Source organism: Staurois parvus, unplaced genomic scaffold, assembly GCF_062004578.1.
Source record: "Staurois parvus isolate SC_StPar_1 unplaced genomic scaffold, SC_StPar_1.0 ptg000183l, whole genome shotgun sequence".
NCBI classification, from domain to species: domain Eukaryota; kingdom Metazoa; phylum Chordata; class Amphibia; order Anura; family Ranidae; genus Staurois; species Staurois parvus.
The window spans coordinates 6,912,534-6,933,222 of record NW_028317979.1 but is presented as its reverse complement, the minus strand read 5'-3'; the positions used below and the strand labels follow the sequence as shown (position 1 = coordinate 6,933,222).

Below are 20,689 nucleotides of genomic sequence, written 5' to 3'. Positions count from 1 at the left end.
GTCTTAGTCTGTCGGGTTCAATATTGAGTTAGCCCACCCTTTGCAGCTATAACAGCTTCAACTCTTCTGGGAAGACTGCCCATAAGGTTTAGGAGTGTGTCTATGGGAATGTTTGACCATTCTTCCAGAAGTGCATTTGTGAGGTCAGACACTGATGTCGGATGAGAAGACCTGGCTCGTAGTCTCCGCTCTAATTAATCCCAAAGGTGTTCTATCAGGTTGAGGTCAGGGCAGTCAAGTTCCTGCACTCAAACTCGCTCATGCATTCGTTATGGACCTTGCTTTGTGCACTGGTGCACAGTCATGTTGGAACAGGAAGGGGCCATCCCCAAACTGCTCCCACAACGTTAGGAGCATGACATTGTCCAAAATGTCTTGGTATGCTGATGCCTTCACTGGAACTAAGGGGCAAAACCCAACCCCTGAAAAACAACCCCACACTATAATCCCCCCTCCACCCAACTTTACACTTAGCACAATGCAGTCAGACAAGTACCGTTCTCCTGGCAACTGCCAAACCCAGACATGTCCATCAGATTGCCAGACAGAGAAGCATGATTCATCACTCCAGAGAACATGTCTCCACTGCTCTAGAGTCCAGTAACGGCATGCTTTACACCACTGCATCCAACGCTTTGCATTGCACTTGGTGATGTAAGGCTTGGATTCAGCTGCTTGGTCATGGAAACCCATTCCATGAAGCTCTCAACGTACTGTTGTTGTGCTAATTTGAAGGCCACACAAAGTTTGGAGGTTTTTAGCTATTGACTCTGCAGACAGTTGGCGACTTCTGAGCACTGTGCATTTCACCATGTGCTGACCCCACTCTGTCATTTTATGTGGCCTTTCACTTCATGGCTGAGTTGCTGTTGTTCCCAGTTGCTTCCACTTTGTTATAATACCACTAACAGTTGACCGTGGAATATTTAGTAGCAAGGAAATTTCACAGATGGACTTAATACAAAGGTGGCAACCTATCACGGAATCACACTTGAATTCACTGAGCTCCTGAGAGTGATCCATTCTTTCACAAATGTTTGTAGAAGGCGATTGCATGCCTAAGGGCTTGATTTTATACACCTGTGGCCATGGAGGTGATTGTAACATCTGAATCCAATCTGGAGGGGAGTCCCAATACTTTTGGTAATATACTGTATTTAAAATTTTGACAGTCTAGAGCACCTGCTGCCATTTTTTTGCATCCCAGTTGCATCCCAGTTCCTATATTTTCATGCATGGTTGAGTCGCTTAGCCTTGTTTCCACATCAGAGGTATGGCTTTTTTGGCCACAATTCTTCCATAAAAATCACTTCTGTCCAGAATTTTCCAGACAGCAGATGAGTGTACCTGGGTCCCACTAGTTTATGCTAGTTCTGTGCTGATGGCATTGCTGGACATCTGCCAATGACAAAATGAAGTAAGCATGATGTGTCTTTTATCTGCTGCATTAAGTTTTCTTAGCCAACCACTGTGCCTATGATCCTCAATGTTACCCTATCTTTGTGCTTCTTCAAAAGAGCTTGCACAGCACATCTTGAAACCCCAGTCTGCTTTGAAATCTATAGAAAAAAAGTAGTAATAGCCTCCTTAGGTGTAGTGCTAAGAACATATAATGCGTTTTGCCTGTCTAGTAGGTATGGTGTCAGAGGTTTTGATGCCCTCGCAGGACTTTGGGCATCCTTGCAAACACTGGAAACAGAATAAACAGAGGGAGCACCGGCCTAAAGCATTACAATTTATTTATAAATATAAAAGGTATTCTACTCACAAACACATGACAAGCATTAGAATATAAAAGGATGCAGACAACAACCGCCCCCAGGTCCACGTTGCTCAGCGAGTGGTGGGGGAAACCCTCATAACATCTTAAGGCTTACATGTTTCGAGGTTCAAGCCCTCTTATTCAGAGCTAAAGAGCTGTTTGGCTTTAAAGAAGAGGGCTCAACCTTTGAAACACATAAGCCTTTGGATGTTATGAGGGCTTCCCACACCACTGGCTGAGTACCTTGGACCCGGCGGCGATCTCATCTGCATCCTTTTATATGCCAATGCTTGTCATGCATTTGTGAGTAGAATACCTTTTATATTTATAAATATATTGTTATTGTAGTAATGTATTAGGTCGGTGTGCCCTCCTGTTTATTGGTGTTTCCAGTACTTTAAAATCTGTGCCTGGGAGAAACCTTGCTGATGCAGTATCCTTGTGTCTTGCTATTGCACTCTCTCTTACCATGATATATGACCTATGACATAAAACTGTCTTTAACAACCTCACCTTAGTAGCAGAGGCTATCCTAGTTTTAAGCCTCCAACACAGCTGTTTCTGTTTCAGTTAATGACTGTGTTTCAACCTGCATATAAAATAGATGATCTTGAACCTGCTTGGTATAATTGGTTAATCATACACTTGACTCTAATCCTACCAAATCCCTGACTTTGTGCAATTGTACAATGTGTGCAAGTGTAAGAATTAATGCTGGTTTGAAGCCAAAGAATAGTCACACCAATTATCCATTTGATTTAGATTTTTCTTTTGTATTGCGTACTTCACATTTTGTAAATTGATAAAAAATAAACAATTAAATATAGATTTTTTAAAGCATTCTAACTTTACAGCATTACTTCACACCTGCCTAAAATTTCCACACTGTACTGTATGTGCCCTGTATTGCCCACTGTTTAACTAGATATACACATTTCTAAGTTCCAAAACATGGGTTCCCTAAAACAGTCAGCTGTATCATGCAGTGGGAAAGGGTCGCTTTCTCAGTATGTTTCACATAGATCTGCTTCAGACGAGATGTTCGGGGGCACCATTCATTCTGAATGGCACCCCCACACATCTCATCCCGAAGTGCGATCGCGGGTGTGGGAACCGCACAGAAACCCCATGGTCAAAAAGACCGTGCGGTTTCCCTGTGAATGCATTTGGAAAAGGTACAGGTTTTTTTTGCGGTCCACCCAGCACAGCAGTCCATTCAAATGAATGGGTTGCCATGCCCGAGCAAACGCGGACTGCATGGTCCACACTAGTGTAAACCAGGAGTCAGGAGATATAGGGGGAAGATCTATAATATTACAGCATATTTTAAATGAATATGTCAGTATACATGTATACAATATCCTCAATATGGTAAGTTACTTCAACCATTTAGATATACAATTCAACCACATAGTACACACAGGGGTTCATTTACTAAAGCTGGTTTACTCAGAATCATATGCACTCCTGCATAGAAACCAATCAGTTTACAGGTTTTATTGCTAAAGCTTAATTTAACAAGCTGACGTTAGAAGCTGATTGGCTACCAGTGCCTGTTTAAGAGATTAAATTCTGTAATTGATTTAGAATGAGTATACTCATTACCACAGATATTCTTCTTGACTAAAAAGCAACTTTTTTTTAGGTTGTCAAAACTGGCAGAAAGCAAAAAGTCATCTAGTCCAAATACCCTGGTAGTTGTTCGAAAACAATTATCAATGTATGTTATAAACCTAGCACCACACACCTTTGTTTCATTATGTCTTAGAAATACATTGTCACTACTGTTATTTTTACTAGTAGTAGTGGTGGCAACATGAAACAGAAGATTCTGGCTCCAGTAAATTCAGCAAAGAAAAGTTAGCCTATGGTGTAATCCTGGTGCAAGAGAGGTGTGCATACAAACAAAGGGTTAACTTTACATTCAAGACAGTAAGTGTGAGGGTAGAGGGTTAGATTGGGAGTCAGTGTGAAGGTTAGAGTTAGAGTTACAGGAAGGATTAGTGTGGGGTTAGTGTTAAGGTTGCTGGGAAAGTTAGAGCTATAAGGAGGGTTAGTGTTACAGTCACAGTTAGTGTGAGCATTGCTGGTAGGGTTACAGTGAGTGTTAGGGTTAGGGGGACAGAGCGACTTAAAGTGAGAGTTTGTGTTAGTGTACAAGGAGGGTTTGTATTTGGGTTTGTATTAGGGTTACAGTATGTTTTAGAGTTACACGGAGGGTTAAAAGAAAAGTTTGGAAAATAAAAAAAACAAGCATACATACTCACCTAGGTAGATGCAGGTTTGATGCTGCATCTTTCCCCTTCCATCTCTAAGACCAAAAACCGAGCGATCAAAGGTCGCTGTTCACTTGGTTTTCATTCTTCAGTGAGTAGACCACTGGTGACTGTCAGTCTCCGGCTCTATGCTCTGCCCCTCCAATGCTCACTGGAGCACTGGGCTGTGGAGGGGATGGGAGTGGCTGGTTAAAGCTCTCAGCAGCTCAGTCAGCTACTGGTCCAGGCATCTGGGTGGATCCCGACTTTAAAGTTGGGATCTCTCCAGAGTCTTAACCAGCTCACTGACATCATAGTAAAAACTAGGGCCCAAAGCTTGGGGCTGAAATGCGTTAATCTTGCTGCATAATGGATTCTCTTATGTCTTGACATATTGCTAGTAAAGGTTACATGATTTTATCTCAAGTTGCATTGGTGCCAGACTTCCACTCTTTCTACAGAGTTATAGAAAGGATTAGTATATGGAAAACACAAAGGATTAGAGTGAGCGTTACAAGGACTTTTTACAGTTGCAATATTGTTATTATTTATTAATATACAGTATTTATAAAGTGCCAATAGTTTGCTCAGCGCTGTACATTACAATGGGGGACAGAACAATAACAATACAATGCAAAACATGAGGGGATCGAGGGCCCTGCTCTTTCGAGCTTACAATCTAGGAGGGAGGGGATGGTGGCACAGGAGGAGAAAGCTGTGGGGGATGGAGTGGTAGGAAGAGTGGAGGAGGTCGGCATGTTAGTAGGGGGTGGGGTAGGCTTCCCTGAAGAGGTAGGTTTTTAGGGTACGCCTAAAGGAGAGGAGAGTAGGTGATAATCTGATGGGTTGGGGCAGGGAGTTCCAGAGGATGGGTGACACCCTGGAGAAGTCCTGGAGGCGGGCATGGGAGGAGGAGACCAGGGAACTAGAGAGAAGGAGGTCTGGTGAGGAGCGGAGTGTGCGTGTTGTGTGGTACTTGGATATTAGGTCGGTGATGTCATTCGGGGCAGTATGGTGGACAGCTTTGTACGTCAGTGTTAGGATTTTGAATTTGATCCTTTGCGCAATCGGAAGCCAGTGGAGGGATTGGCAGAGGGGGGTGGCGTAAACGGAGCGGTTGGAAAGGTGAATGAGTGTGGCAGCCATATTCAGGATCAACTGAAGTGGGGATAGCCAGCGGTGAGGCAGGCCAGTGAGGAGGGAGTTGCAGTAATCGAGTCGTGATATAATGAGGGAGTGGATGAGCTGTTTAGTGGTTTCTGGGGTTAGGAACGGGCGTATTTTGGCGATGTTGCAGAGGTGGAGTCTGCATGAGTTTGTTAAAGATTGGACTTGGGGCTGGAAGGATAGGTTGGAGTCCAGAATGACACCAAGTACTCTGGCCAGCGGGGCGGGTTTGATGGTGGCGTTGTTGGACATGATGGAGAAGTCAATGGGGGGTGGTGTCCAGGCTGGGGGGAAGACAAGAAACTCGGTTTTGGAGAGGTTCAGTTTAAGGAAGTGGAGCGACATCCAGTCTGATAGTCTGATATGTCGCTCAGTAGGTGTGTGATTCAGGCGGAGACTGAGGGGGTGAGGTGGGGGGTTGAGAGATAGATTTGTGTGTCGTCGGCATATAGGTGGTAGTTGAAGCCATGAGAGTGTATGAGTTGGCCAAGGGAGGAGGTGTAGATGGAGAAGAGAAGGGGCCCGAGGACGGAGCCTTGAGTGAGCCCAACAGAGAGGGGGAGTGAGGGGGAGGTGGTAGCATTATAGGTAACGCTGAAAGCGCGTTGTGATAGTTAGGATGAGAGCCAGGAGAGAGCAGAATCTCTGAGGCCGAGGGAGTGTAGTTTTTTGAGGAGGAGGGGGTGGTCGACTGTGTCGAAGGCAGCGGAGAGGTCAAGGAGTAGGAGCACTGAATAGTGGCCATTAGCTTTGGCGGTTAGCAGGTCGTTGGAGAGTTTGAGTAAGGCAGTTTCGGTGAAGTGTAGGGGACGGAAGCCAGACTGTAGGGGACCGAGGAGGTTGTTGTCGTTGAGGTGAGAGCTTAGGCGGGTGTAGACTAGGCGCTCGAGGAGTTTGGATGTGAATGGGAGCAGGGAGATGGGTCTGAGGTTGTTCGGGTCATTGGGGTCCAGGGAGGGATTTTTAAGTATGGGGGTGATGTGTGCATGCTTCAGAGGGGAGGGAAAAGTGCCGGAGGAGAGGGAGAGATTAAAGATGTATATATAAATATATATAAATGTATTTCCAGGTTGCTCTGCTACAAAATATAAGTGCTGAGCTCAAATGCTGAAAACTAATGTATCGGCAGTAGAATAGTTGGTTTAGGATTAGGTGGGTTGAAAGCTTACAGAGTTTAAGAACAATTGTTCTCTAAGCTATCTAGTAAAAAATATAAAAAAATGTTTTAAAACTTATAAATTAACCTGGATGACAAAGTGGTTTAAAAATAGCTGTATGTTGCAATGTAGTACATTAACATATACAGTATATAATAGTGTATTATGTTTAGTTTTAAAGTATCATTTTCATGAGAAAAGGATAGAGGCTGTCATTACTGGACTTTTTCTGAACATGCTAGTTGCCTGGCTTTGTCTGAAGAAACAAGAAGTAAATAAGTATTGGATTGCCTTTTCTATGATTTGTCAGGTCAGTGACTGAGAAAGTATTGAAGACATCAGCATGCCACCTAGGGAGCTAACATTCTTAGAAGAAGAGGTCAGCTATGACAGCCTATATAATTCTCCAATGACAGGTGTTTTTCAAGCTGTGCCCTTTGTCTGCTAAGATAATGGAGCATCCGACTAGCAGAAAGAAACTGACATATTTTTAGAAGAAAAATTGATTACTTCCTATGGGAAACAGTCTTGCTGCTTTAACAGATCAAACACCAGATCAAGAACAGAACACAAAAGTTCAATTATTTCACTGACGATAATGGTTTATCTGCAGCATCAGCAATAGCAATTATATATTTTATATAAGCAAAAAGTGTCACAGGTCTAGCACAGTTTCTCTAGTCCTGCAGTTAGACATCGTATAACAGACAGTTTGTTGCACTGAATATCTCAGATGTGTTGCACTGGAAGTTTCATCATTGACTTTGAAGTTGAATTTATACAGGGATGCCAAGACAGCTGTGTTTACTATTAAAGCCTGGCTCTTAAGATAGTGCCCTTACGTAGCAGGGAGTGCAAGCAAGGCATTGCTATATAAAGGCAAAAACATTTCTAATTAAATAAATTCAAAGCCAACACATTTTATTGGACAGTTTTAAATCATGTTTAAGCATTGCCATATATGAAGATTTCTATAAAAGATGGTAGTGATAATTACAGCTCTATCAACACCAGTTCAGAGTATGTAAACAGTTATCATGCTTATTGAAATACATTCCATTTGAAGATCTATTCAGTATCCAGATGTTGGAGGGCCATTCTTTAAAGGTTGCAAAGTGTTCTCATACTGGGGGTAGCTGTTTACCTCTACTATACTCGCACAACCTGCTGGATGTTTCACAGGACTGCAGCATGGTCATGCTGCACTGCTACACATGGACTCAATCAGCAGTGCTTAAATTGAAGTCAGAGCATTGATGTCCTTTGGATTTAGCTTTTGTCTGCCACCTAACCTGACTTGCAGCTTTTTTTATGATCATGTTAGCCTGCTGTTTGCCTATATGAGTATGTCCTTGCTTGAAAAATCTGTAAAGCACCCTTTGAAGACTTTCTGCGTCTTAAGCACTAGAGGAAAGGACTGCTACAATGAGGCCTGCTTTGACTGGCAGATAGAAACTGGATATTAGTATGCTGATCGAAAAGAAGAAAATTATATGCCCACAACTTATATTTACTATATTAAAAACATGTTGTTTTGTAGCAAAAGACCTTTAGCCCTGGTTCACACTGATGCGGTATGCAGCGTTTTCAGTGTGAATTCCGCACCGCATCAGAATCGCACCCCGTTCATGTGAACCTCTGCAGGTGTGTATGTTAAGTTAAAAACACCCCGAAAACGTTCCACAAAACGCAGCAAGATGTGCAGAATCAGATCGCATAGGTGTGAATACCTATGGGATCTGATTCAAGTGTGGAGCCAAAAAAGGGTCCTGCACAATTTTGGTGTGGGAGTGGTGCACATACATAATGTATGGCTCCAATCGCACCACACACAAATCGCATGTGATTTGCAAAGGAATGTGCTGTGGTTCTTGTGTGAATCACATGCGATATACCGCACCGCATATATGTGAACCCAGGCTTAAGGGCATATCCAAAAAGGAATTGTGGCAACACAAAATTTAAACATTTAAAAGTTTACGTTTTTTTATACAAAAAATAAAAAAGACACATATTAAATATACACAGTTTCTGCTGTTAGATGGAACAGTTCACATGACAGCTCGATGTGTTTGGAACACTCACTGTCTTCTTCAGGAACACATGTGAACAAAATCTAAAATCGTATACTGCATAATTATCGAACTGTCATATAGCCATATGAAAATTACTAAAAAAATCATTATATGCATCTAAATGTTACCTGCATAATCATTCATGATCAAGCCATCTGTATAGGCCATCATTTCTACAGCATAATCTTTGTTAGATCTGAGTTCAACCTATAAATGTGAAAAACAGATGTAACAATATGGCGGCATGTGGTGAGAAATCTATAAATCATGGCAGCTGCCCCTTTTATATGTAAGTAACACTTATATCTCTAAGAACGTTTATATTAAAAAGAAGGTGCTAACCCTTTAGATCTCTGTGGAAAAACTGAATGTGCAAAAATAAATACAATTATGTATAGCACATCAATAATTTCACATGACAAAATATCTGAACATGATTGATCAAATGTCCACATCAAATACAAAAAAGAGTCCCAAATCACCAGTATCTTGTGAAAAGAAAAGTGAATAAAGTGACCAAATTTTCTTCAAACCAAGAAGTTGAACCAAATGTGTTCCACCACGTGATCAGCTGAAATGCCAACTCACCAGATCAATAAGGTCGCAAAAGCAGCCAACAAGCAGTATGGATGAAGTCCTATGTCTAGAGGATTATCTCTTCTCCATAGGATACCAAAACTACTCCACACATACTGTAATTATCATAAATGTAGGATCCTCATAAACCCAAAGGTAGAAACACAGAAACACAGAAAAGTAGCAGCAGGAAAAGACAGAGTGGTCTATCAAGTGTGTGTGTGTAGGGGGGGGGGGGGAGGTGGTTTTCTTTTTGTTTTTTTGTTAAATATTTTGTTAACTTTTTTATCTGAGTATAGATCTGTGCTTGTCTCATGTGTGTTTGAAGCTATGTACTGTTGACTAACTCACTATCTTTGCTGGAAGTTTATTCCAAGCATCAACTACTCTTTCAGTAAAATAGTACTCCCTGAGATTAGTTTTGAACTTTCCTCCAGTCAGTTTAAGGTCATGTCCCCATGTTCTTGATTTTGATTTTGTGTTGAAAATTCTGCCCTCCTTAACCTATTCACCCCCTTGATGTATTTAAAGGTTTCAAGATGAATGAGGAAAAAGCTCAAAAACAGTATAACATAGTGCTGTAGTTTTATTTAAAATTGGGAACATGAAAAGCAAAGATTGCTATGCACTCACATGAAATAGGTTCTAAAGGGGGCACCAACTCAAATAGCTCACTGGGGGGATCCAAACCCTCACATCATCGCTCGTAGGTTCAGAGCCGACGTATGTTCCATAGAACGGATATGATGCAAGCGTGGGAGCCGGAAGTGACGTTGGTAACTCAAGCCTAAATGTATTTCGTACACCCGCGCATCATCAGGAAGCATTCAAATGGAGGAGCACATTTGGTTAATTTTTAAAAAGAATTGGTCACTTTAATCACTTTTCTTTTTCCAAGATACTGGTGATTTCTGACTTTTTTATACTTGATGTGGACATTTGATCAACCATGTTCAGATTTATTGTCATTTGAAAATATTGATGTGTTATACATAATTGTATTCATTTTTGCACATTTAGTTTTTGCACAGAGATTTAAATGGCTAGTACCCTCTTTTTAATATAAACTTTCGTAGAGATTGTTTTTAAAGATCTAGTGCTTTGCTACAAAACAATTTTTTTCAGTAGTTTGCTGAGGCTGTTCCTGTTGATCCAATATAAAACTGTCCCACTGCTGACTAAACTCTGTCTAATTTTCAATAAAAATGAAGAGACCTCAGATGTAAAATTGGCCTGCAAAAGAACTTCAATAAATGAGAATTGATCGAAATGAACTAGAAAAAAAGAGTATAGGCAGGTGTTTTACTCCATGAATTAAAAGGCTACAGCTGACACAGATAAATAGACAAATAGCACAGGATGGGGCTTTGCTTCAAGAATTCAGATACTGCAGAGGAACAGTAATGTGAAATTGACCAGCATCAGGACATTTTTTTTATCAGGAACAATAGACTAAACTTGTTTATGCCTAACTTTTTTTTATTCTATGGCAGTGGCTCCTAGCCTTAGTCCTCAATGATCCCCAACAGGCCATGTTTTTCCCTTCAATTAAAACTCTCATAAATACCAAGCCATCAACACTGATTTAAAGTACTTGAGGACTGAGGTTAGGAACCACTAATCTATGGGGATAAGGGGTATGGTGAATATGAGTGATAAAAGTAAGGTGGTTTTGGTGCACACTAATCTTACACTTAAGCTGGCCATAGCAAAATTTTGATCTGTGTGTGGCCACTCTCATATAACCGAAGTCTATCTAGCTCTGTTGAAAATCAGCTTCGTCAGCCATACATGGATTGAAATTCTGCCAGTTTAAAAGGGACTGAAAGAATTTCAATACATGTATTGGCCGGGAGGTTATACAGCAGTCGAACTACTGATCAACGTCTTTACAACTGCTCTGGCGGATTTTTGACTCTCCATCATCTCTGCTGGCTATAGCAGCCCACTGGTTGAATGAAAACAACTGACTCATTTAAGGGATATCTTACTGGGATGATCATCTAGTAAAAATAAAAGAAAGATAGCCTATATAGGAAAATTAATGCTACCACCACATATAAGAATTGGTAAAATGCACTATAATCAAAGTTTTCTTTTGGGGTTACACGCTAAAAATCCTTTTTTTTCTGTTTTGAAGATGTATATCACCAGCACGGTTAAAGCCAAAGGGACACGGCTCGCCAAACCTGTCTTGTGCCTGGGTTTGATGTGTTTGGCTTTTCTTACTGGAATAAACAGGGTGGCAGAATATCGCAATCACTGGTCAGACGTCATAGCTGGCTTTCTCATTGGAATATCAATAGCAGTGTTTCTGGTAAGTATGTATTTTCTTACACAAATGGAAAATGTATTTAGTATTAGTGCTTCTTTGTATTTTTTACATGCAGTATCTAATATTTGCTTGTTTAATTCAGGTTATTTGTGTGGTAAACAATTTTAGAGGAAGACAAACAGAACAGGAAAAATCACCAATTGACAACTTGGCGCAGATGCCAATGATCAGCATACCACGGGTAGAAAGCCCCTTAGAAAAGGTAATCTAATTTCCTTGCCACTCTTTTGGGTTGATTTACTAAAACTGTAGAGTGCAAAATCTGGTGCACCTCTGCATAGAGACCATTCAGGTTCAGGTTTTTTGCATCAAAACTTCATTGAACAAGCCGAAGTTAGAAGTTGATAGGCTACCATTCACAGATGCACCAGATTGTGCACTCTACAGTTTTAGTAAATCAACCCTATTATGTCTAAACCCTATTGTTCTTGAACTGCCTACTAAGCCATGTCAATGTTCAGTTCATTTTCACTCTGTATGTCAGTGGACATGGCACTTTTCGCACACACATTACAGGTATGGCCACATGCATGGTTGCAAGCTTATGTAAAAAAGCCTAGGGAGAAGTTAGAGGCTATTACTGAGTAGGAAAAACAGCAATATGAAAGTATAGTATCTCGTACCAGCCAATCAGAACAAATCTCCTTCTTGTACTATGTTAGTAAACAACGGTTAATAACAACTGTAGTCTTGCTGAAAGTCAATAACAGTGATTCCCAGTTCATGATCATTGTCCTTGGTCTTTGATGACATATCAAAACAGTCATTACTTCATCCTCAGTCAGTCGCAGAGTATAAAAAAACCCAGAGGACTACAAATTGGATAACATTTTTTTATTACACTATAAAACTACAAATGTGTGTTTGTTTGCAATATTATCAATTCAAGCATCAGTACAAAGTGATATGTGTTACTAAATCACATAAACAAAAGTAGTCTACTGGCCTACAGATACATTTTGAACAAGTTAGAAAAACAAAGCTAAAACACAACGATTTTGTCAATATACAGGCAGTCCCCGAGTTACATACATCTGACTTACATACGACTCATAGAGTACAAATGGAGGGAAACAACAGAAAGTGAGAGGAAATCTACCCCTAGGAAAGGAAATTCACTCCTGTAAGAGTGGTCATGGGAAAAGGTATCTCCACTGAAGCTGATTTTACAAACAGCATGGGGCTGTATTTACCATAGTACATTCAAGGTCTAGTGCCTGGGGCAACAGGATTGGAAGGGGCTGGGAATTGTGATAACGTTTCACTTATGTTTTCCCTACATTACTTTACTTTTTACCACCACCGGACAGGACATTTGTGGCTAAATTCTACCAAAAAAAAACTGTTTAGGGAAGGGGTGGAAGAGATGTTGGGAACAATGAGTGCATTATTTTTGTAACATATCATCCACTCTCCTCTCTTTCATTTTATGGTATGCATTGAAAGTAGCTCTATAAATACAGCAGACCCCCAGCAGTACATTCAAGCTTTAAAGCAGAACTTCACTCAATAAATCAACAATTACTATTTTTAATCCTTATGCTGCTAGCATTAGTAAATAGGAAAGTATATCATATTCACTTTTTTTTTACATTTCTTCAGTTACTTCTTGATTTCTAGTTCTGGACAAATGATGTCATACATCCCAGGAGTTTTTCAGGAGGGGAGGAAGGGTTTTCCCAGCTAAGCACACTCTCCTGCCTTGCATTCCTGAGCTAATGACAGATGGATTCAAGGAAGTAAATGCTGCATGAATCATTTGCCCTTACCAGGGGCAAACTGACAACTCATGGGGCCCCCGGGCAATAGGGGATCATGGGGCCCCTGTGTCCTTGCCCAAACTGAAAAAAGCCTATGAAAAAGGTACCAGGGGCATCTCATGGGGCCCCCTACTGACCCCGAGCCCTCGGGCAGTGGCCGAGTCTCCAAATGGTCAGTCCGCCCCTGGCCCTTACTCAAGATCGCCATAGCCATACATGTTAGGGAGTGTTTTTCAAAGTGATTTTTCATCAAACGTAAGCATGGAGACATGAATGAATGGGTGAGTTTGCTTTAAATGTTAAAAATGAATTATTAGTGTTTTTGGTTTGTGGTGCTCAGATGCAATGTATTTCACCTTTTTTAAACTAAATATTCACATGGAACAAGGGGAAATCATTATAATTCTCAAAAGAAAGTTATCATTAATGTGCACGAGTGTCCAGACTACACCTGACTGATCCCACCTGTATGCACACAAATGGAAATGAGACCCATGTCTTCATTAACATTCGGACAAAGTGCCCTGCAATGGGGGAGATTTTTCCACCCAGATATCTAGGGTCTCCCCTTAGAGTAAGATAGCCCCAAGATATCCAGATCCTTGCATAAATGTGTAGAGGTACAAAGTTCTCCCTGTTATGCATTTACAAAAAAGGACATTGTAAATTAAAACATCCAAACAGTTTAAAGGATAAGTTCACCTTTTGAACATGTTACATGTTGCATCTGTATTTAAGGTATAACATATAACATGTTCAAGAATACCCTCTTCTCCCACTTAGAACCCACTTCCTGGTGATAGTGGGTGGAGGTTCCTCTCTCCCAAAACAGGTGTCACATTTAAAATCAGCACGGTTGTTTGGGCTCCACCATGGATCTTTGAATGAATAAACTAAAACTCTAGTCTGAAACTGTGATAGGCTGATTTGTAGTTTCAATGAACTGCAAGTGTACTGATCAGCTTACTTGTAGTCCATTCACACTTCCTACAGTTCTCAAACTCACAGCCCATACAGAGGTACAGGCACAAAGGTGTAGGCAGTGTCTGCAGAAGCCTGACATTGCACCTGTTATCCACTGATCAAGGGTGCAATGCTCTGCAGGCCTCTTTGCAAAATAAATAAATAAAATGCATTTTAATTTTATAACCTGCAAAAATATGTGCATTTATTATTTTTTTCAAAAAAAGGCTAATCTGCATTTAAAAAGTAATTTGTCCAAAAAAAAAAATAAATTATAGATCAAATAAACAATGTGCCCTAATTTAAATCCAATGTCAATCTCATTGTCTGATGATTTATTTCCACACCAATTACCAAGACGGATGGCGGCACTCAGGCTGCATGTCTGAATAATGGTATGGTATGAAATTTTAGGGAGACCCACACCCCTCTTGAACCATACAAGGGCACATGCTCTCAACATTAGGAGGGTACCTTGCAACAGAAGGTGGCAATCATATCATCCAGTGATGTAGATCTGGCATCACAACTAGGCTACCCTGCTGCTACATCTTCCACAAATGACAGATCATCAGTACTGCTAGAATATAAACACAGTGGTGGAGATCCAAGGTGAGGCATCCCAGTTTAACCCCTTCACTGCCAGGCCCTGTGCTTCACTTTTAAACTCAGGTGGCCAGACCATTTTTTGCAATTTTTCCATTGTTTTTTTATTTTTCCCTTACAGCTTTCAGTGTTTGTAAAAGACCCACCAAACCAATAGATTTTCTGAAAGCACATCACCAGTAGAGTTATAATAAGATGCTCTTGATTTTTTAGGCCCTGTGATATCTGCTCAAATGTTTATTAATTCACTTTTTTCTCTATAAAAAACTGCATTGAGGTAATAAGTAAATATTTGTACATTTTAAATTGCGCCTTCTTGTGAAATGGTGAAAACGGAAGGTATGCAAAACTGTAAATAAAAACAATTTACTAAAAATCTGGAGACTATCATTTTTCAGTTACACCCTTCAGAGTTTTTAAAAGAGCTTGAAACAATATATTTTCTGAAAGTACATGTAGACCAGTAAATTTAAAAAATGTGCTATTGATTTTTTTAGGCCCCATGATAGTTGTGCAAATATTTATCAATTCACTATTTTCACTACAAATACACTAAAATTATCATTACTGGATACAAATATTGCAAATCTTACAAAATTCCTGATAAATTCCCACTGAATATAAAAGCTGAAACTGTACTGAGTTAATGAATGACACATATTTGTAAATTTTAAATTTCTCCATTTTGTGTAATGGTGAAAAGTGAAGGTGAGCTAAACTGTAAATAAACAATTTACTCTAAAAATCTGAGTTGATCATTTTTCACTTGCAGCTTGTAGAATTTGTAAAATACCCCCTCCCAAACCATACATTTTCTGAAAGCACATGACCTGAAAAAAAAAAAAATGTTACAGATTTTTTTAGGCCCTGCAATAGTTGCACAAATTTGTATAAACTCACTATTTTCACTAAAAATCCACTAAAATAATTTTAGTGCAAACACAACATAACTTACAAAATTCCTGCTAACTTGCTACTAAGACCTCATTCACATGGGTCGTACTAAAGTATATGCCCATGGAGAGCTGTGTTTACCCACCCAGGTGTTCCATCCATCTCCATGCAGGCAGTCCCATTAAAGTCAACTGACATGATCCCAATCTGACATCCGTGTGGGTGTGGATACATGGCCCTAAATGCAGACCGTGTGAGCTGAGGGACATGCACCTGAACCACCACTTGTCAGACTGGGAGCAGCGGCTGTGTTTGTGCAGTTGCTACATTCCAACTGACATCAATGAGACTGCCTGCATGGAGATATATGGAATACCTGTGCATCCCCATGCAAGTAAACATGGCCTCACAAGGCCATACACAGTAGAATGCCCGGTATGAAAGAGGTCTTTTTTAAAACTACTTTTTATTATTTTTATTAATATTTTTTTTCCATTCTATTTTTAATATTTTGTACTTTTTTTGTGGGGAGGCTTTGGTGAGACATCAGGGGTCTAAACAGACCCCTGATGTCTCTTTTTTGAGACAGAGAAAGAAACTGAGGACAGTCCCTTTCTCTGCAGCCTGACCTGCTCTGTACATGAATGACTAGGAGTCTGTAGAGACTCCTATTCATTCACAAAACTGAAGAATAATAAACAGTGATGAATGGACATAGGAGCAATCAGTACTGATCACTCACAAAGTCCATTCAAGGAAAGGAAGGGGACTGGTAAACAGATTCTCTGTACCCAAGCAGAAGCTGCAGGCAGCAGGAGGGGGAGGAGTGAAATCCAGCCAGCAGCACTACAGGGAGGAGGCGTTGAGAAACGGGTGAGGGGGGTTAACTGCAGGGGGTGGTTGGAACAGCACGGGAGTGGATTTCTGCCAATTACTCTTCTGTGACTTCCCTGCAGCAACTAAAGCTAGCAGCTGCAGGGAGGACACAGTGAGTCAGTGCCAATGAGATCGGTGCTGGGGGGGGAGGAAGGGTAATTGATATGGATGGTGCTGCAGGAAAGGGGAGGAATTAGAGTCCCAGCTGGGGGGGGGCAATTTAGCCAGCAGTTTGTGGAGGGGGGAGCAGGGGGGAGAATGTCCGAGGCAGTTGCAGCAGCAGCGGGTGGGAGGGTGGTCACATTTTAGGTCAATAGCTATTGGTTTGTTCAGAAGAGTCTGCTGAACAAACTGAAATGACCATGAGCTTATGGCAGAGGCAGAAATCCAGGTCCGAATGGCGTACGGACCTGGCCAGCTGGAAGCAGTGTTGTAAGGATTAAGGGGTAATTCCAATTTCCTGAGACAAAAATTAGCACATAAAAAAAATAACACAACATATACAATTGTGACTCAAGTCATGCAATTTTCTGCAAAATGCAATGTAATATGGCTACCTGGAGGAGTTCTGTATACAGATGGTGTACAGAACGCCCCCTGAAAATGTGATTTGCTGCTTATGTGATTGGCTCACTGATTTTCCCAAAAGTCTGCACTAAGAAATGGTCATATGATCAAAAGCCAGTTCCTGACGACTACCGATCTTTCCTTGGAACGGAGCTGCCTTTCACAGCTTTCAAGCCTTTCAAATTGGCCTTCAAAAAGACCAGAAAATATATCAAGATCCAGCTCCCATAGACTTTAATAGGGGCCTGGGGCTATGTTTAGGTTTAGGGAAGTTTTTTTACTTTTTATTTTTTCTCCAAACCTGCTACAAATCAAACTTTGCCCAGTTGACTCAACTATTATTGACTTGCCAAAGCATGATTTGTACTGTGCCTCTTTTTTGAAGTAGGACTTTGCATCTTAAAGAGATTGAAAAGGTTTGTTTTTTTCAGTAAAATAAAAAACATGCCATAGCAATAAAAATAGTGTTGTGTTACTCTGTGATAAACACACAATATATAGAATAAACTAATAACCACTTCCAAAATATACTGTATAGTGTACAATATGTATGAAAGAAAAGAGCAATATCAATTTTCACATCATATGTCCCATAGATCAAATAAATGATTCAATTAAAAAAACAATATTAGTCTCTATGATCCATTATCCCATCTTTCTTGTGAAAAAAAATTGAAAATAATCCTGTGCTCTACCATGCTTGAAAATGAACCAACACCGGAATAAATAGCCTCTCATTGCTATTTTGTTTATACATATTGTACATTGTATGTTATTTTGGAAGTGGTTATTATTCTATATATTGTATGTTTATCACAGTGCAACACTATTTTTATTGCTATTTGATTTTGGGTGTGGGCACATTACAAGTGTTTTTGCAGCAACTATTTTATATATTTTTAGTTTGTAGTTTTGTTTTTTTCTTTAGTTAAAAAAAACATGTTATACTTACCTATTCTTTGCAATGGTATTGCACAGAGCAGTTACTTACCTCCACTTCTGGAGTCTCTCGTCGTTGCTATTCACTCCTTCTTCATGCGGGTGCCCCCATATCAGAGCCCTTTGCAGGGAATGCATTAAGGTAAAAAAAACATTTAGAATTCAAAACCAGTTTAAGTCAAAGAAAACAGTGAGCAGCACATTAATGACATCAACAAATCACACTTTAAGTCTCTTGGGACTAAGTTAGAAGCGGCACTGCCTTAGATCTTACAGGACAGATAGCCAGCTATGAGGCTTAAGCCACAGGAATGCCTTGGCACACACAGATACCAAGAAATGAACTGATTTTTTCAGGAAGCTTCCAAGACATGGGTTACTGCTAGCACAGTTTTAGAGGTTCCTATAATATAGCAAATCTTCACTTTTAGAGTTAATTTCCACTTTTTATACAAATTGTAGAATTATCCTTTCAGAATCCTCCTATATATGCAGATTATAATTTTTACATATAAATCATCAGTGCATTCTGTTGCCATTTTAAATAACAATCAGCCACATTGACTCCTCTCTAGTAAGTTCTTATTTACAGCTTTTGATCAAACATATAATCCAAAGTAATGAATTCCTGTAAGAGGAATGACAGCCATTTCAATAGATGCAGATAAAAATATGCAAGTAGTTATCTCTTGAGAAAACTAGCACCGATGCTGAATTTTAAAATAGGCTTCATCAAGACCGGTAACATGGCAACATCATTCTTGCTGTATTTATACAACACTCTCCTAAATTAAGGATGCAGTGCACACCAGTGGTTAGGGCAGCCAAACACCAGGTCTTAAAGATAACTATTTGACCTCTTTATCCCTTTAAACAAATCAGCTCCTCCACAATAAACCACATGAGTAAAAGTCCTTTGATGCTGCTTTCGGAAGCTGAGGTCAGAAATAGAGTCCACAAACAAAAATGTATGCCTAGGTTGATTTCCCCTGCAGGTAGACCAACAGTGCTAAAAGCTCACAGTGTCTTCCTGGCACTTTAAACAGCCTAAGAGTATAAGGTGAAAAGCCCAGGCTATAAAAGGTTTTTTTTTACTGAAAGCGTAAGCTGCTGTAACTTGCACACTGTACCCTTTATGAATAAAGTACTCTTATGAGACCAGAAATACTTGGACTGATTTTCAAAACAGGGTGTTTCTTTCTTATCCATTCAGGGAATTTTGATACTGTTGGGTTATACTGCCAATTAAAGGAGAAATGTTGTTGGCCAGCACAGGATAATCCTGACCACATTCATTATGCCTCAGTTTTTGCTAGTGTCCTCAGGAGGGTGGCCATGTCGTCTTCAGCTGTGCTGTTCTCAGTTTGTTAGGAAAATGTTTTCTGTTATCAACAGCTGCTGGTAGATTCATGCTGGATATGTTAAATTCTCCAGTTAGCTAATGAGCACTGCCAGATTAATGTGTTGGATATGTGAAATATTTTCCTATCTATCTATCTATCTATCTACTGAACCCGGGGCCTCGGGCAGTGCCTGCATTTCCAAATGGTCAGTCCGCCCCTGCACAGGACTATCCTTTTCAGGTCAAGCCAGTATGTTTGGGGATTCCCTATAGATTTATTAGTTCTGAGGCATTTTTTCTGTTCTTTTCTCTGCAACTCACTGTTGTGAGATCCTAGCAGGCTGTTGTTAAGTTGATGTTTCTCTGTTTTAAGCACTGAGGTTACCTATATGGTTTATCTACAGTAGCATATGTAGTTATTTGGCAATGCTGTGTAGGAATTATTTTCTCCTTTATTCCAGGCATATATATATGCTTCACAAGTTGGACACATAAGGCAGCCCCTCCTCTTTATTTTTCTACAATGGGCCACTCATAGGGAAGTGTATCTGTTTTACTTTCCTGCCCCCTCTTTCTCCCTAGTACTTGATGGCTCAGCTCTATAAGGCATGCATGGGAGTGCGTGCATGCTATTTGAATCCTAATTGAAGGCTTCAGAGTAAACTGCGACCCAAGTGCTTGAGCTTGCCTATTTAATGCTGATATGGATTTAATATAAGTTGTACTCTATGCTAAAGTGGGCTGAGTAATGGATCATGGTCTGATTGTGCTCTATGCGAAAGCTGACTGGGTAACAGACCATCATATGATTGCACTTGGGGAGTTTAGTTGTAGTTTCCCATGATTAATTTGCAACAGCTATTGATGATTTTTGTGTGAAGTTGTTCTTATGCAGATTCACTTAGTCTGACATAGATGTTAACGGTGCATCACCCAATCACTCTGAGTGACCAGTTTATTCCCTTTTAGCGTTTCTCTGTAGCTACTACCTGCTGCATGCCTTTCTATTGGTATTGTACTACATCTGGGCAGTTGGGAGAATAGTTTGGGTCTTAACTAAGCTTGTTTTGTTTGGTGCCACACTAACTTAGTCCAATATTTCTTTTGTGTGAAGGGGCCTCCTTTTTCAGCATTCTGCCTGGGACCACCTCTAACTAGCAAATAATTCTGGGGTGCAATGTAGGGCCCAATATCAGAAAGTTAGGTCTTTGTCAGAGGTCATGGGTCGTACAGCAGTACAATGACCCAAAGCACATATCAAAAAGCACCCAGAAATGGTTTAAGACAAAGCGCTGGAGAGTACTGAACTGGCCAGCAATGAGTCCAGATCTCAATCCCAAAGAGCACCTGTGGAGAGATCTCAAAACAGCATTTAGGAAAAGGAACCTTTTCAATCTGAGAGACCTGGAGCAGTT

General features: G+C 40.3%; 1 protein-coding gene across 2 annotated transcripts in view; it reads left to right on the top strand.

Moving 5' to 3' along the window:
• PLPPR5 (phospholipid phosphatase related 5) overlaps nt 1-20,689 on the top strand; it is a 372,883-nt gene that overhangs the window by 277,644 nt on the left and 74,550 nt on the right. The window contains exons 4-5 of one of the 2 annotated variants that reach the window (XM_089677284.1): nt 11,133-11,309; nt 11,410-11,529. In XM_089677284.1, the coding sequence (XP_089533410.1) occupies nt 11,133-11,309; nt 11,410-11,529 (297 nt within the window). The remainder of the gene's footprint in view (nt 1-11,132; nt 11,310-11,409; nt 11,530-20,689) is intronic. The other variant, XM_089677285.1, reaches the window with a different exon arrangement.